Consider the following 17,915-nt stretch of genomic DNA (forward strand, 5'->3'; position numbering starts at 1 on the left):
TGGAGTGCTGAGAGTATAGCAGGCTTGGCAATCTTGATTATTTCAGGGGTAATGCCGTCCTTCCCAGGGGCTTTTCCACTGGCTAGAGAATCAATGGCATCATGTCTAGTAATGTTCTTTTCAAGGTATTTATTCCATTTGCCTTATGCTTAAGATTTTTAGTGGTATCTGAAACAGCAAGCGAAAAAAATACAACAGAAAAAGTGAGTAATGCGGAAAGGGAACGAGTTGAAGAGAAAAAGTGGACGAGGATAAATATCCAACGCCCTCTAAACTGTTCTCTGCTTCTCAAAATCACATTGAATCACAATTCTGTGCAATTCTGCAATGAGCAAAATCTGCAAGCAACTTTTGCAATAAGCTGGCAGCCTGGTAAATGTCCTTCAAATTATTTTAATCGTTTATTTTAGTGATAAATACTATTATTTTCCTCCACATCATCCAAAAGTGGTGTGCAATCGGCTGATCACAAGTTGCTGCAGCGTGACCCTTCCCTAATGTTACCAATGCTCAGTGAGTGCACGTTTTCTGGGCTCAGTGTTTCCGCGCGCTTACGTGTCCTTCATCCAATCGCCAGAGTCGCGAGTAGCGATTGGCGGGGCATGTGTGACGTCATGTGGGGAAAAGTTTCTCCGGCAACCGCTGCGTCATGTGACCTGGGAGTCAGCTGACCTTCCACCGCTTCTGTCACATTTCCGGTACCTTTTGAGTAAGACTGGCCGGTGAGGAAAGCGAGGGGTAAAATCAAAATCAAAATTAAAAGCATTTAAACATCTGCAACCGGATTTGCAGTGAGTGTCTGCGACGCGGGAGGAGAACTCCAGGCGAATGATGGCGAGTAACAACGTGTCTTATAACGATCAGGGTGACCGCGGCCTGGGAGGTGAATCGACCGAGTTGGGCCAAGAAGCCACGGCAGTGACTTCAGGAGGAGGGGCAGGCGCTGGGTTCCGGCTCTTCAGCGCAGACTACAAGAAGTAAGTCAAAGAGTCACTTTGTGCTGGATTATGGACTCTCCTGAGGCTTCTTTCTTCGACACAAAAACTTTCAGCTTTGATCATCCAGTATATCGTTAATAAAGAGACATAGGTTTCGTGAAAAGACTTTGGCAAACTTTGTCCCTACTAATTAATGCTTCGACACATTACCTGTGAGGAGGGTTATTTCTCAGACAAATAATGGGCGGCTGAGCATTTAATTGTGAAGGCAGTACTCCTTTGTATTGCTATTTTACCAGCTCCTTTAGGTTGAGTTGCAGTAAAATCTTCTGAGGTCATTGTGATAAATCTGATCACTTTTCAAACTTCAGAAGATCAGTTACATTGAGCATTGCCACTCCTATTTGCTGCAGGGAGTATAAATGTTATGTGTTTGTTATAAAATACATTTTTCCAGCACACTTAATGATTGCAATTGTCCCTTCCTGTTCCAACAAAAGCATAGGGCATCGAATTTTTTTCTGTTCCAGTTGTGGAATACAGTAGCATAGTGGTTGTGTTACTGGGTTTGTAATCCAGTCAGGCCTGGAATAATAATGTGGTGACAGTTCAAATCCTAGCAGAGTTGCTGGGAAATTAACAATTCACAGATTGAAGGTTTTGGGCAAAAGAAGCAGGGGGACTATGAGGAAGCACTTTGTTTACACAGCTGGTGGTAATGACCTGGAACACTCTGCCCACAAGGTGGTGGAAGCAGAGACAATCAATGACTTCAAGAGGAAGTTGGATGGCCACCTGAGCGAAATAGACTTGCAGGGCTATGGGGATCGAGCCTGGGAGTGGGACTGACAGGATAGCTCTTTGGAGAGCCAACATAGACTTGATGGCCTGAATGGCCTCATTCTGTTCCGTAAATGACTATAAGAGTGTTTCTGTTACTTCATGTGGTGAACATTGGTTTAAATTAGTATATGGTATTCATTTTATGATATCAGTAATACTAAATTAGAAATCTAATTTTGGAACTTCACTACCTGCATTCAAACAAGTGCTACATTGTTGAATCTACACTGTAAGTTAACTTGATAATCTTGGAACAACTCTTTATAAAGGTAGACCACATCTCTCAACATTAATCCCTGGCTCTGCTCTTTACTTGTAGATTTTGTTGTTAGCATTGATTAATGTGAAGTTGAGGCTGTTGAGTTGGAAAATAAAATCAGAAGCTCAGTGCATATTGGTCAGAATTGTAAATGATGTCAAGCTAAGAGCTTGAAGGTTGAATCTGTAGAGGCAGCATACAAATTACATAATGAAATTAACTTAGAACCTAAATAGGTGGAACATTAGTAGAAAAAGTTGGGCAATGTAACTTCTGAAAGGCCATGAATCCTTGGAGCTCTCTTCCTTAAAAGACAATGGAAGCAGAGTCTTTAAATATTTTTATGTCAGAGGTAGGTAGTTTCTTGATGAGCAAGGGGGTGAAAGGTTATTGGGGGTAGGCGCGAATGTGCAGTTGAGGTTCAAATCAGGTCAGCCATGATCTTATTGAATGACGAAGCTGGCTCGAGAGGTCGAATGGCTTACTCCTAATTTGTATGTTCATATATAAATGTCTTGATTTGAAGGGAAATGTGGAATTTTCTGGAAAGCAATTAGCTAGAAAACTTTTCTCATCTACATCTATCTTGTGACATCCTTTTCCAGTGGTCCTGGTTTCTATGGTGAGGTTGGTTTAAGTAGGTATTACTGTTCTGGATTGAAGTTAGAGTAAAGCAGGAGAGGAAGGCAAGAACAATGTTCCATTGTTTGTGGCCCAGAAACATTTCACAATTCTGTCCTCCAATTACCTAAAAATAGTGCTTTTGGACTTAAGACCATTACAACATTTGTCAAATGGATGAGCTAGCATTGCTGTTTTGGTAGGGCACTGCTTTTGTCCGGCATGCTTTTGTGTGCATGAAGTAATTTTGTGGCATCCCCAGACTATATACAGTAGATGTTGTGAAGGTTTCCTTGCCAGATGTTTGGGAAACTATTTTGACAGAAAGCTGTGGAGACTGACCAGTGCAATTTCAACAATTGGCAGACCTGTGCACTCTTCCACTGCAAGGTTCAGATAAGCAGCTTAATCCATATCTTTAGGTAGTTATTAGTTGCTAATGACTTGTTTCTGGTGTTTCATAATATTTTCTGCTGTGTGCCACTTGGGCATACCGTCAGTGCTCAACCCAAATTAATGAGGTTCCAGCTATGATTGGTAAATGAAGTGACTCTTTAATATAGCTTTAGAGATCCTTTTGAAGGCTTGTAACTATGGAGTGGGAAGAGGTATTTGACCAGTCAAATCTTCTCCTTTCATGGAGAAGCTACAACCTCCTATCGTTAACATAAGAAATAGGAGTAGGCCATTTAGCCCCTTGAGCCTGCTCTACCATTCAGTAAGATCATGGCTGATCTGATCGTGGCCTCAACGCCACTTTTCTGCCTGTCCCCCATAACCTTTGACTCCCTTGTGGATCAAAAATCTGTCTAACTCAGCCTTGAATATATTCAATGACCCAGCCTCCAATGTTCTCTGGGTAGGGAATTTCGAAGATTAATAACCCTCAGAAGAATTTCCTCCTCATCTCCGTCTTTGAGAGACCCCTTATTCAGAAACTGTGTCCCCTCGTTCTAGATTTCCCCACGAGAGGAAACATCCTCTCAGCATTCTACCCTGTTGAAACATATAAGATTCTGAGAAGTTTTAGTAAGATCCACTCTCATTCTTCTAAACTCCAATGAGTATAGGCCCGACCTGCTTAATCTTTCCTCATAAGACAAACCCTTCATCCCGGGGATCAACCGAGTGAACCTTCTCTGACAACTTCTTGGTTTGCTTTGCAGAAATATTTGTCTTGTTGGTTCTGATGAATTGTGCTTGCAAGGATTTGTGTTTGGGGTAAATAAAAGCAAGAAGCTCTTTAAGTCTTTTCTACTATTCTGCTTTATGTGGGCTGGGCCAATGGACCAGACCCCTACAAATATTGTTTGCATGAAAATTTCTTCATGTTGGTTTGTGCGTGGTGCAGTGATGTGCGAGAACGCAATAACCTTGTAGTATCCACACTGAGTTCCCAGTTTTGCTGCTGTGCTGCCAAGAGGAAATAGCATTGAATCTAGACATTTCACATGTGTGGATGGAAAAAAAAATCACACTTTATCACCAGATTGCACTTGAGCACTGATTAAAGTGACATTGATAGAGACATCATGTTTATGTAGTTTTGCGTGTAGCCTCTTGGAATGTAACTATGGAATGGGAAGAGCTCATTTGACCCGTCAAATCTATTCCTTTCGTGGAGAAGCTACAATCTCCTATCGTACATTCTACTCCACCTAAAAAAAAAATTCCCACTTTCGAAGATAGCAGTTTAGAATATTCATCTTGCCTCACAACTTTATAATTCATTCCTGGTCTTGCTCCCCTCTAATTATCTCCGTTGAACCTTCAGTTTGTTTTTAATGAGTTAAGTCTCAATGTTTACATTACGTTTTAAATGAAAACAGAAAATGCTGCAACCATACAGTATATGGATTACATCTAAGAGAAATTTAATGCTTTGGGTGTGACCCTTCAGAACCAATAGAAAGATTGCAGCCAAACTGTTAACTGATGTTTCTTTAAATGTTGACACACCTGTTTGTTATTTTAAATTGACAGCATTCATCTTTGGGTGTCTGCTCATTGCAGCCATTTCTTTATGGGGGTCCCTCTGCTCCTCGACCACATTCGTTTATTGTGTTTTCCCTTATCTTGCTTCCTCCCCAAAGACATTGTCATTCTTCACCAGATGGAATTCCATTTGCCACTTTTCTGCCCACCTGACAAGTCTACCAACTTCTTTCTCACTATCAACTACATGGCCTATTTTTGTATCATCTGCAAACTTAGTCATGCCCCTACATTTAAGTCTAAATCGTTGCTATGTACTATGAAAATCAAGGGACCTGGTACTGAGCCCTGCAAAACTCCAAAAGAAAGAGTCTTCCAGTCACAAAAACACCTGTCAAATATTAACTACTATCAGCTTCCTGCCACTGAGCCAATTTTGGACTCAGTTTGCCACTTTGCCTTGGATTCCAGGGGCATTTACTTTTCTAACTATTCAGAAATCTTGTTAAATTTATATAGACTACTTCAAATGCAGTACCCTCATATCCCTCAATCAAGTTAGCCAGACATGACCTTCCCTTAACTCCAAGCTGACTCTCCTCGATTAATCCATGCCTTTCTAAATGGCAATTATACTGTTGCTCAGAACTTTTTCCAATCATTTGCCCACCACTGAGGTTAGGCTGACTGACCTGTAATTACACTGCCTATCCTTTCCTTTTTTTTTTAAACAATAGTACAACGTTAGCAGTCTTCCAGCACCATGTCTATAGCCAGAGAGAATTGGAAAATGATGGTCAGAGCCTCTGCTACTTCCTCCCTTGCTTCTCTGAAGAACCTGGGATATGTTTCACCCAGGCTTGGTGGTTTATCTACCTTCAAGGATACTGAGCCCCTGAATATTTCCTCTCGCACTATATTTATACCGTTCAACATTTCACACTCCTCCTCCTTTAACTAAAATGTCTGCATCGTCCCCTTCTTTTGTGAAAACAGATGCAAAATATTCATTAAGAACTATGCCCACATCCTCTGCCTCCACACACAGGTTACTTTTTGGGTTCTAATAGGTCCGAATCTTTCCTTACTTATCCTGTTGCTCTTTATTTATAAAACATCTTTGGGTCTTCCTTGATTTTACTTGCTTTTTTATTCATGCCCTCTCTTTGCTTTCCTAATGTCATTTTTTTCATTTCACACCTGCACTTTGTCTACTCTCCTATACTAGCTGAGCTTCCGGTATCTTAAATAAGCTTCCCTTTTTTGCCTATTCTACCCTGTATGCTCCTTGATATCCAGGGGCTTCCAGATTTGGGAGACCCACCCTTTTTCTTTGTGGGAATATATTTGTTCTGAACATTAACTATCTCCTCCCACTGATATCCCTTCCTCCTGCCCTAAAATATACAAACACAGGAACTAGGAGCAGGAATAGGCCGTTCGGCTCCTCAAGCCTGTTACGCCATTATATAAGATCATGACTGATCTGTTTGTGGAGTCAGCTTCATTTTCCTGCCTACCCCTGATACCCTTTGATTCCCTTGTTTGTCAAGAATCTGTCTGCCTCTGCCTTAAAAACATTCAATGACCCTGCCTCCACTGCTTTCTGAAAGACCAGAACTGCTCCTTTTCTTGTTGGGCTTGCTACGTACTAGCTGAAAAAGTTCTCCTGAATGCATTTTGAGAAGTCTGCACCCTCTACCTTTTACATTGATTTTTATCCTAGTTACTATTTGAGTAGTTGAAATCCCACATTACTGTCCTATTGTTTCTGCACTTGAGAAACTTGCCTACATATTTGCCCTTCTATCTCCTTCAGACTGTTGGGGGTCTATCATGCCCTCCCCGTAGTGTGACTTTTTTGTTCTTCGTTTGAACAAATGTTGTTCAATTCTCTGGAGTAGGACTTTATCATGACCTTCTGACTCGGAGGCACAAGCTCAAGTGCTAGCATACACGCTAGACAATAAAAGAAAGTTTTCTAGATATTAGCACGAGAAAGGAAATAAACACAAGGCTGTGCCACCAGATATATTTCCACATCTTACACAGTTACTAGGGTCATGATGAAGAGACAGAATTTTCATTTTCTGTTAACATTTGTGCCCCCATAACTTTGAAATAGATTTACATCATCCTTTGTGCTGGTGCTTTAATAGTAGCAGTCAACCATCCTCTCTTCTTCTAAGACCTCCCTTAAAACCCACCTCTTTGACCAAGCTTTTAGTAATTTGCAACTCTTCAGATACTGAAGCAATTTGTGTCCACATGCTGCAGACCTGGACAACATTCAGGCTTGGGTTGATAAGTGCCGAGTCCCATTCATGCCACGCAAGTGCCGGGAAATGACCAGCTTCTGCAAGAATTCTGATAGAATACTCTCCACTTGCCTGGATGAGTGCGGCTCCAACAACACTCGGGAAGCTCAACGCCATCCGGGACAAAATAGACTGCTTGATTGGCATCCCATCCATCACTGATGCACAGTGGCAGCAGTGTGTACCATATACAAGATGCACTGCAGCAACTCACCACGCCTCCCTTGACAGCACCCTCCAAACCCATGACCTCTACAACCTAGAACTCGAGGGCAGCAGATGCATGGGACACCACCATCTTCAAGTTCCCCTCCAAGCCACACCGGAACTATATCACCGTTCTTTCACTGTTGTCACAGTCCTGTGGATTTTTTTTCTCTCCTCGGGAAATATTGCGGTACGCCTTTAAGGCTGTAAAAGATCAGTACTTTAAGGCAGCAAGCTCCGTAGTCAGTGAGCCAAAGTGCATTCTGATTGTCAGGCAACAACTATACAGAGAGAGAGAAAACAGAGCTTCAATGTATCCATTTTGACTTTGAAACTAGCTGGCAAAGATTAGTATTAGAGATTCTAGCGAAGCCAGATAATTGCTTAATTCTGCAGAAATTAATGCTGCTTTTCCTTATTGCAGCGCTAAAGAGGGTATTAAGCCTGTAATATTACATTGGAAAGAGTATTCATATACTAATTAGCTGCAAACAATACAACCATGTAAATTTGCCTCATAACTTTTATGTACCTATTTTTAGGTTCTGCACGAACATCCAGCATTACCAGACCGTTGAGCCATGAACCTCATTCCTCTTTTTCGGCAGGCACAGATATGATGTAACCAAAGGCTGCCCTCTGTAAATTTCTATGATTCTTTGATAATACAGGCTGGCACTTCTGTGGCATTGAGGCAAAGCTGCACTCAGTGGTGCCAGGGCTGAAATATTAAGCCACGGTCTTATCTTCCACCATGGGTGGGGGAATGCCATGTTTATTATGTAGTTACAATGGAGATTTGTCATTTTAAAATGATGTCCTACCTGTTGACAACTACATCATGACAGCATAGCTCCATGGAGAGCCAGCATGGATTCACACAAACATACGAATTAGGAGCAGGAGTAGGCCAATCGGCTGCTCGAGTTTGCTCCACCATTCAATAAGATCATGGCTGATCTGATTGTAACCTCAACTGCACTTTCCCGCCTCCCCCTGATAACCTTTCACCCCCTTGTTTATCAAGAATCTATCTACCTCTGCGTTAAAAATATTTGGACTTTGCTTCCACGCCTTTTGAGGAAGAGAGTTTCAAAGACTCTCAACCCTCAGAAAAAACTTCTCCTCATTTCTGTCTTAAATGGGTGACCCCTTATTTTTAAACAGTGACCCCTAGTTCTAGATTCTCCCACAAGTGGAAACATCCTTTCCACATCCACCCTGTGAAGACCCCTCAGGATCTTGTGTTTCAGTCAAGTAGCCTCTTATTCTTCTAAACTCCAGCAGATGCAAGCCTCGGTGGACTGAATCCCCTCCTTCTGTGCAGTAAATGATTCTATGACTCTCTGTCTCTTGGTACTTTCAATTCCAGCATCATGTTTTCTTTAGTCTTTTCCCAAGTGTAAACAAGTTCAGATGCGCAAGCAGTTGTTCACAACTTGAAGTTTTCACCATGTTGCTTTTTATTACAAAATTAATGCTTCTTTGAAGGCAAGGGACATGAAATTGCACAAAATGTTTCAAATGTAGTTTCATCGGTCATCGATACGCAATTAACATTTTTTAGCTTAGAGATGCCTTTTAAGATTTATCCTCATTAGCAAGTGTTAAGGAACAGTGGAGAATAAAAAGTTCTTAAGCGTATCCTTTTCATTTTTTTCAAATTTGTTTCATGGGATGTGGGCATTGCTGGCAAGGCCAGCATTTGTTGCTCATCCCTTGAATTTTTTAAATTTTTTTATTCATGGGATGTGGGTGTTGCTGGCCAGGATAGCATTTATTGCCCAATCCTAATTACCCTTCAGAATGTGGTGGTGAGCTGCCTTGAACCGCAGCAGCCCATCTGGTGTGGGTACAACCACGGTGCTGTTGAGGAGGGAGTTCTGGGATTTTGATCGGCGACAGTGTTACGACCGCTCAGGACAAAGCCCCCAATCAAAATATATGATTCTGATTGCGGTGGGAGCAACGCACTGTCAATTCAGTGCCGTCGCTCCACAGGTCGCATCATACAAACCTTAAAGCTTTCCAAATCAAAGCATCAGCCGAATTGAAACAATCTAGTAATCCCCGAATGAGGTGAACTAAAACCAGGCATCTTTAGATATCAGCAAATTAACTGTTTTATTAGAAAAAAAGTCAAATCTTAAACGATACTAAGATAAACCAATATCTAAAGACCTTATAACTTATTTAGAAATCTAACTCCTGCATTCGCACACATATACCCAAACTAATGGTAGTTTGGTGTTTAATTAGCTGCCCGATTAAAAATAGAAATAACAAAGTCTTTGCAGATTTATGTTCCTGCCGAAATGGAATCTTCAATGTAGAAACAATCCAAGGTTGCTTGAAGTCTTCGCAGTTGTCCAATGGGGAAAAAAACAAGTTCTTCAACAATAAGGAATTCAGTAGTCCAGTTCAGCAGTTGAAGTGATGCTCTTTTTCCAGCGATGAACACAGATCAATAATTTTTTTTTTTAAAGAATTAATCTGCCTTGACCTTTTAGAATTTTGAGAGAGAATAATAAACTGACTTCTCTTCCTGCAGTTTAAATAGTCAGAGCTCTCCTTTCAGGTGCTAACACAGTCTGTCAACTGTCTCTGGAAAGCCAGTTTTCAAAATCAGAATGCAACATTGTATGTCCTGTTCTCCCTCTCTGTATAGTTGTATCCAGGCAACCAAAATGCACTTTCACTTGGTAACTTCTGAAGCTGGCTGCCTTAAAGAAGTACTGATCTTTTGCTGCCTTAAAGACGCACCACAATATTTCTCGAGAAAGAAAAAGGATCATGACGTGATATAGACTGGTTAAGTGAGTGGGCAGCAAGATGGCAGGTGGAGTATAATATAGGGAAGTGTGAAGTTATTCACTTTGGTTATAAGAGTGGAAAAGCAGAATATTTTTTAAAAGGTGTGAAACTTGTATGTGTTCAAAGAGACTTGGGTGTACTTGTACAAGGAGCGCAGAAAGTTAGCATGCAGGTACAGCAAGCAATTAGAAAGATGAATGGCATGTTAGCCTTTATTACAAGGGGATTGGATTACAGGAATAGAGGAGTCTTGCTACAGTTGTACAGGGTTTTGGTGAGACCACATCTGGAATACTGTGTGCAGTTTTGGTCTCCACATTTAAGAAAGGATATACTTGCACTGGAGGCAGTGCAGCAAAGGTTCACTAAATTGGTCCCTGGATGGGGGGTGGTGGTTGTCCTATGATAGACTAAATAAATTGGGCCTGTATTCTGGTGTTTAGAAGAATGAAACATACAAGATTCTGAAGGGCTGGATAGGGTAGACAGAGATTGTTTCCACTGGTTGGGGAATCTAAAACATGGAGATACAGTCTCTAGATAAGGGGCTGATCATTTAGGACTGAGATGAGAAATTACTACACTCCAAGGGTTGTGAATCTTTGGAATTCTCTATCCCAGAGAGTTGTAGATGCTCTAATGTTGATAACATTTAAGGCTGGGATAGACAGATTTTTGGTGTCTCAGGGAATCAAGTGATATGGTGAGCGAGCGGGAAAGTGGAGTTGAAGCCTAAGATCAGCCGTGATCATATTGAATGGTGGTGCAGGCTTGATGGGCCATATGGTCTACTCCTGCTCCTATTTCTTGTATCCTTGTGTTCTAGTCTAAGAATTGACCAGGGCTGCTTCTTCAACAATAGCCATCAGTCACTTAACTTCTTTCTGGCTCAAGTCGGCTGCTAAAGGCACTATTGAGCACTGACCATCTCATCTAATTAAAGGATTGCTGTGGGTGAACTGACCAGAGAAGTTTTTTTCCTTTACAATGGTTGGCAACTTTAGCATGTGGTCATATGACTTGGCTGGCTGACTAAATGGCCCTGGCAATAAATTCGAAAATCAGCATCAAAGTACTGCACAAACGTTCCCTTCTAGCTGCAGATAAAAACTAGTCATCATCCAACTGTACAACCTCATCTGAAGCAAGTCACTTATTTAATGGCAGTGTATAAAATGCAGCTTTTCTTCTGTTGATACTGCCTCCATTTATTTGTAAACTTTCTATCTCTTCGTCATGGCATAGATTTTCTGCAAGAGCCAGGTGAAAATGGTGCAATCTCTCGTTCCCAATTGGCTGCATTTGCTGACAACACAACCACTAGGTGGCGCATTACTGACATGTGCAAATGCAGCCTCATCGACAGAAACGTCACTGTCTGCTATGTCTCAGGTTGCCGCTAGTAATAAAAATGGCGCTGCTCAATTTGTCACAGAAAACTAATTAAACCAAACCCCCACAATGGCTGTGATCGCTGCCTCAATCCCAGTCCCAACAGTATCCCACTCCCTCCTGCCATCGTGCTTTTCTTCGCTGCTCCCTCCGGCGACCATCTGCTCGCCACTCGCTCCCCGCCTCGCCGCTGCCTCCCCTCAGCCACTTGTTCCCTGCTTTGCCCAATCTGATCGGCCGAGGCGGGGGTGGAAGCAGCGAGGCAGGGAGTGAGTGGCCGAAATGGGGTACTGTGGGGAGGTGGAGGTGGTGGTGAGGAATGGAGGCGGCGATTGCAGCCATTGAGGGGTGAGGCAACATTTGGATGTCATTGCATGGTGACATTGTTGCGTGTAAGCGCAGAGTCATACTGGCAAGCTGCCGAATCTTCCGACACACTGATGACGTCGGAGATTGCTCTGCGCATGCTTTGCATTGTCAGGAAACACTCCATTCTCAATTTGTCTAAGATCTAAAACTCCTTGATCCTTTTCTCTCTGATTATCTTGAGGCATGTGTTGATGTGCCTTTGGGTATTGCTGTTGTACAGGAGCAGGGCTAAAACTGGAATTCGTGTTTTTATTTGTGTCTCTGTCTCTTTTTGTGTCTTGCTCAGTCTCGCTGCATTTGTCCACAGCAGCTGGAAGACCCCAACATCAAAGGCACAATTGATGTTACAAATGTATGGGTGAAACATATTATAGGCAGCTCTAAATGTTGTGGGGCATGAACCAGTAGAGTGGCTCTAGGCTAGATCAATGCTAGCAAGACAAAACATCACTACAAATACCCCCTCACCTAAGGAAGAAAATATTCGCAGAATAACCGATCACACCCTTAGGATGTCCGAATGTAATTTTAACATCAGTAGATTATTTTTCAAATCACTGTTAGTGTGTAAGGACACGTCCAACACACAACATATCAGCAAATGATCAGATTTCTCACACTGATCTGATCTGTTTCTACTGGTTCCCATCCTGCTCTGGAATCTGCTCCATTGTTGCCAATCACTTTTGCTCTTCTGTTTTCCACCTACATTCCACTGCCAATGGCTCTGCTCATCCCTCTGCCATTACACTGGGTCTATTGGTGTGCATTATTAATCAGAGGTCATTACTCACCTCTGATGGACCTGTAGATTAACCTAATACTGGCTTGTGATTGATTCACCATGCTTCCTCAACACTCTCTTTTCCACAGGAAAACCCCTCATAACAGCTCCTCCACATCTCTCTCTAAATGTGGTCATTTTTTGTTGGTACTTCAAGCTGAGTCCACCCTACCTAGAAGTCAGCTTCATCCCACCATGAACTTTTAATGGTTCAATCTCAAGTAGTCTCCTCCCTATTCTCTGTTTACAACCAGAACACATGTATTCTGATCTTTACCATGTCTATGTAACCTGAATTTTCTCATAACCATTTTGGTTATTGCCTTGGACCGGAGTTTATTACATCTATCTCTTTACTTATCTGGGCCCTTCTCTCTACTCTCCTCCTCCTCCTCCCTGTTACTCAGTCTTGCTCCCTCTCATTTCTTTTACTTTTCCCTCCCAAATCCCTACCTCAACCCTTCTCTCTTCCTCTACTTTTGTACTGAACAATCACCGCTCCAAAGAACAAAGAAAATTACAGCACAGGAACAGGCCCTTTGGCCCTCCAAGCCTGCACCGATCCAGATCCTCTATCTAAACCTGTCGCCTATTTTCTCAGGGTCTGTATCTCTGCTTCCTGCCCATTCATGTATCTGTCTAGATACATCTTAAAAGACGCTATCGTGCCCGCGTCTACCACCTCCGCTGGCAACGCGTTCCAGGCACCCACCACCCTCTGCGTAAAGAACCCTCCACTGTACGTCACCCTCTGGAATCCATGTTCACTCACCAATAACGCCTTTGCCAAGCATAACTTTATTGTGAATGATTGCATTAATATTGTGGTCTTGATGGAAACCTGGAGCACGGGTGATTAAAGTCTTTCCCCTCACTTTAACCTGCCTACCTGGCTTTCCATAACCTGCCTCACCTGAACTGCTATGGTGGTGGTATGGTCATAATCACCAGATGTGGCTGGACCACGTCAAGCACCATCAGGCCCTGCTCTCCTCTGCCAAAATGGAAGGACCATCCTGGAACAAAAGATAACCGCTGGCATTTCTCCATTGCCAGCCATCTGCATAAATTCCTTTGCTCTTCCACCCTCACCTCAACAAGTGCAAGGAGCTCGTGGACATGTTACAGATTGAGACCATTTGTTAAGCTGCTGCTGTCACATTTCTTTCCCCCCCCTGCTCTCCTCCTCCACCCCCCCCCCCTCCCCCCGCCCACCCACCCACCAAGCTATGGTTCCCTTCTGCTGTAGCCCTAAATTCTCAGCTTTTTCTACTTTCTCACTTTTCCAAGTCCATCTTGCCCATAAGACTTAACTACAGCTCTTATGACCCTATTTCCACTGAATTTATTACCACATAACTTCCCTTCCTTGCTGCCATGTCACCTGATGTTGTAATAGTTCCCTCTGCTTGGATACTGTCCCCCTCCCTTTCAATTCTGCTCTTAACATCCCCCTCAAAAAAAAAAACTGCCCTGGACATAGCTATCTTAAACTACCACCCCATCTCCAACATCATCCTCCTCTCCAAAGTCCTTCAACATGTTGCTGCCTCCCAAATCTGTGACTGTCTTTCATGCAACTTCGTATTTGAGCATCTCTAATTGTGTTTCTGCCCTTGTCATAACATTCACTGTGACACTGGTGCGCTATCCTTTTCTCATCATTCTCAACCTCTCTAGTTGCCCACACCATCCTCCTCTTTTGTCAAGTTAAATGGGATTGCTCTTGTCTGCTTCCATTCTTATCTATCCAGTTGTAGTACAAGAATCTCCTGCAGTAGCTTCTCTTCTCACCCCTTCATTGTTACCTCTGGAGCTCCGCAATGATCCATCCTTGATCCCCTCCAGTTTTTCATCTGCATGCTACCCCTCAGCAATGTCATACAATGTCCGGTTCCACATGTACACTGCTGATCCCCATCTCTACGTCTCTCCACTGCCTCTTATCAGGCTGCATGTTTGACATCTGTTCCCAGATGAGTCACAATTTCCACCAATTCAACAGTGTGAAGCTCAAAGCCATGTCTTCAGTACCACCACATTATTCTGCACTCTCACCACTGATTTCATCACTGTCCATGGCCATTGTTCCAGACTTAACCACTCTTTTTGTAACCTCGGTGTTCTTGACTGAACTGAACTTCCAACTCTATATCCTTCACATCAGAAAGACTGCCTATATCTAGTTGCGTAACATCGCAGATCTCAGTGCCTACTGCAGGTATCCTTATCCATACATAACACCTTTTAACAAAATGTCCTAAGGGACTTCACAGGAGCGATATGTGGCTTGATGTCAAGTTTTGCTTTATAAGGAAATATTAGGCAGGACAGATGACTTGGTCAAAGAATTGGGTTTTAAGGAGTGACTTAAAGGAGGGCAGAGAGGGTTAGGTCGAGATGCAGCCACCAAAGATGAAGCAATTAAAATAAGGGATTCTCTCAAAGCCAGAATTTGAGGAGCGCAGATACCTTGGAGGGTTGTGGGTTGGAGGAGATCAGACATGGGGAGGAGATCAGACATGGGGAGGAGATCAGACATGGGGAGGAGGCGAGGCTACAGAGGGATCTTAAACAAAAATGCGAACTTTAAAATTGAGGCATTGCCTAACCGGGAGCTAATGCACGTTAACATGCACGTGATGGGTTAATAGGATTTGGTGCAAGTAAGGACACAGGCAGCGGAGTTTTGGATGACTTCAAGTTTACAGAGGATAGTTGCAGGAGTCCGACCCATTTCCTGCACTTCTGCCCTCACCCCTCACCACCCCCCCGCCCCCCCCAGAACCGTGACAGGGTTCCCCTTGTCCTAACTTTCCACCCCACCAACCTCCACATCCAAAGGATCATCCTCTGCCATTTCTGCCACCTCCAGTGTGATGCCACCGCCAAATGCATGTTCCCCTCCCCTCGCCTGTCAGCATTCCGAAGGGGTCGCTCCCTCCGCGACACCCTGGTCCACTCCTCCATTATCCCCAACACCTCGTCCCCTTCCCACTGCGCCTTCCCATGCAATTGCAGGTGGTGTAATACTGGCCCTTATTTATTTATTTCTTGTGGGATGTGGGTGTTGCTGGCTAAGCCAGCATTTATTGCCCATCCCTAGTTGCCCTTGAACTGAGTGGCTTGCTAGGCCATTTTAAGAGTCAACCACATTGCTGTGGGTCTGGAGTCACATGTAGGCCAGACGAGGTAAGGACGGCAGATTTCCTTCCCTAAAGGACATTAGTGAACCTGATGGTTTTTTTTACAACAATCGACAATAGTTTCATTGCCATCATTATGCTAGCTTTTAATTCCAGATTTATTAATTGAATTTGAATTTCACCATTTACTGTGGTGGGATTTGAATCCATGTCCCCAGAGCATTAGCCTGGGCTCTGGATTACTAGGCCAGCGACATTACCACTACGCTACCACCTCCTCTCTCATCACCATCCAAGGCCCCAAACGCTACTTTCAGGTGAAGCAGCGATTTACTTCTACTTTCAATTTTGTATTCGCTACTCCCCTTCTGGTCTCCTCTGCATTGGGGAGACCAAACGCAGATTGGGTGACTGCTTTATGGAATGCCTCCGCTCAGTCCACAAGCATGACCCCGAGCTTCCAGTTGCTTGCTATTTCAATTCACCACCCTACTCCTATGCCATATTTCTGTCCTTGGCCTGCTGCAGTGTTCCAGTGAACATCAACGCAAGCTCGAGGAACAGTACCTCATTTTCCGATTAGGCACTCTACAGCCTTCCGGACTGAACGTTGAGTTCAATGTCAGAGCGTGACGAGCCCCTTGTTTATTATTTTGTTTTGTTTTATCATTTTTTTTCATTATGTGCCTGCCTTAAACTTGGTTTTTCATGTTTTGTACTTTTGGGCAGAGTTGTTCGTGATTCTGTCATTAACACTCTCTCTGGACTAATGCTTTGTCTTTCACCACACCATTAGCACACTCCCTTTTCCTTTGCCCCATGATCTCCTTGTCAGTTAATCTCTCCTGGCCTCTGCCCCATCAACACCTTCCCTTTTGTTCCAATCTCCCCACCCCAGCTTCACTTGCTTAAAACCGATTACATTTCTAACCTTTGCCAGTTCTGATGAAGGGTCACTGACCTGAAACGTTAACTCTGCTTCTCTCTCCACAGATGCTGCCAGACCTGCTGAATATTTCCAGCACTTTCTGTTTTTATTTCAGATTTCCAACATCTGCAGTATTTTGCTTTTAATTTAGTTCCAAGTCATGGTGTTTGGTTAAATAACACTTGAAACTGTAAAACTCAGTTAAACCACCAGATGGTGCCAATTCATTGCAGAATCCAAGAAAGGTGGATTTTCAGGGACTACTGCAGCATGATATCCTACTATCGTCTTTATTTTATTTTATTTAGAGATACAGCACTGAAACAGGCCCTTCGGCCCACTGAGTCTGTGCCGACCAACAACCACCCATTTATACTAACCCTACAGTAATCCCATATTCCTTATCACCTCTCTACACTAGGGGCAATTTTGAATACAAGGAGGCAGCCAATTCTATACTTTTAAATTAATAAGTTGCTGTCTGAAGTGCTGGACTTCTGATTATGGATGACAGCCAAGGTTGGGCAACTTGTCATGTTTCAGCACACGTATCCTTGCAAACACACAAGCTGGTTTTTAATCAGGAAGCCAGCTGCCATCTCCCATTATTTGACTCCACTCTTTTCAGTTTCCTCCTTCCTTGTCTTGCTTTAGATTTTATTTAGATTTAGAGATACAGCACTGAGGCAGGCCCTTCGGCCCACTGAGTCTGTGCCGACCATAAACCACCCATTTAGACTAATCCTACACTAATCCCATATTCCTACCACATCCTCACCTATCTCTATATTCCCCTACCACCTACCTATACTAGGGGTAATTTATAATGGCCAATTTACCTATCAACCTGCAAGTCTTTTGGCTGTGGGAGGAAACCGGAGCACCCGGAGGAAACCCACGCAGACACAGGGAGAACTTGCAAACTCCACACAGGCGGTACCCAGAATTGAACCTGGGTCGCTGGAGCTGTGCGGCAGCGGTGCTAACCACAGTACTGACTTGTGTTGGGCTATGATTTAGTGGATGATGGCAGTTCAAGATTTTCATTGAGCATAGGTAATGTGTTGGCAGGCTACCTGATCACAAACATTGTATTCTATCACCACCCTTTGGCTAAATCCATATTGGCGCACTTTCAGCTGGACATTTGCTGATATTTTTCTTCTCTACCACTTATTGGTGCTGAGAGCAATTGTGCTGCTGTAGCATCTACTCTGGCTGAGATCAGCAAACTCTGCACAGTCTTGCACCTCTTCATCTACATGGGTTCTACTGGTGGATTTTTTCACCTGCTAGACCAGAGAGGGAGGGAAGAGGCATATTTAGTAAGTTTGTGAACTTGACCTTTTTTTTGGTTTTTG

At 43.2% G+C, this 17,915-nt stretch overlaps 1 protein-coding gene across 3 annotated transcripts in view; it reads left to right on the forward strand.

Annotated features, from left to right (window-relative positions):
- The first annotated feature begins 659 nt into the window (after positions 1-659).
- Positions 660-17,915, forward strand: part of ap3b1a (adaptor related protein complex 3 subunit beta 1a) — a 355,948-nt gene continuing 338,692 nt past the window's right edge. For all 3 annotated transcript variants that reach the window (XM_068029475.1, XM_068029477.1, XM_068029476.1), the window contains exon 1: positions 660-977. In XM_068029475.1, the coding sequence (XP_067885576.1) occupies positions 829-977 (149 nt within the window). In that variant the 5' untranslated portion in view covers positions 660-828. The remainder of the gene's footprint in view (positions 978-17,915) is intronic.

The sequence above is a fragment of the Heterodontus francisci genome, chromosome 4 (assembly GCF_036365525.1).
Source record: "Heterodontus francisci isolate sHetFra1 chromosome 4, sHetFra1.hap1, whole genome shotgun sequence".
NCBI lineage: Eukaryota > Metazoa > Chordata > Chondrichthyes > Heterodontiformes > Heterodontidae > Heterodontus > Heterodontus francisci.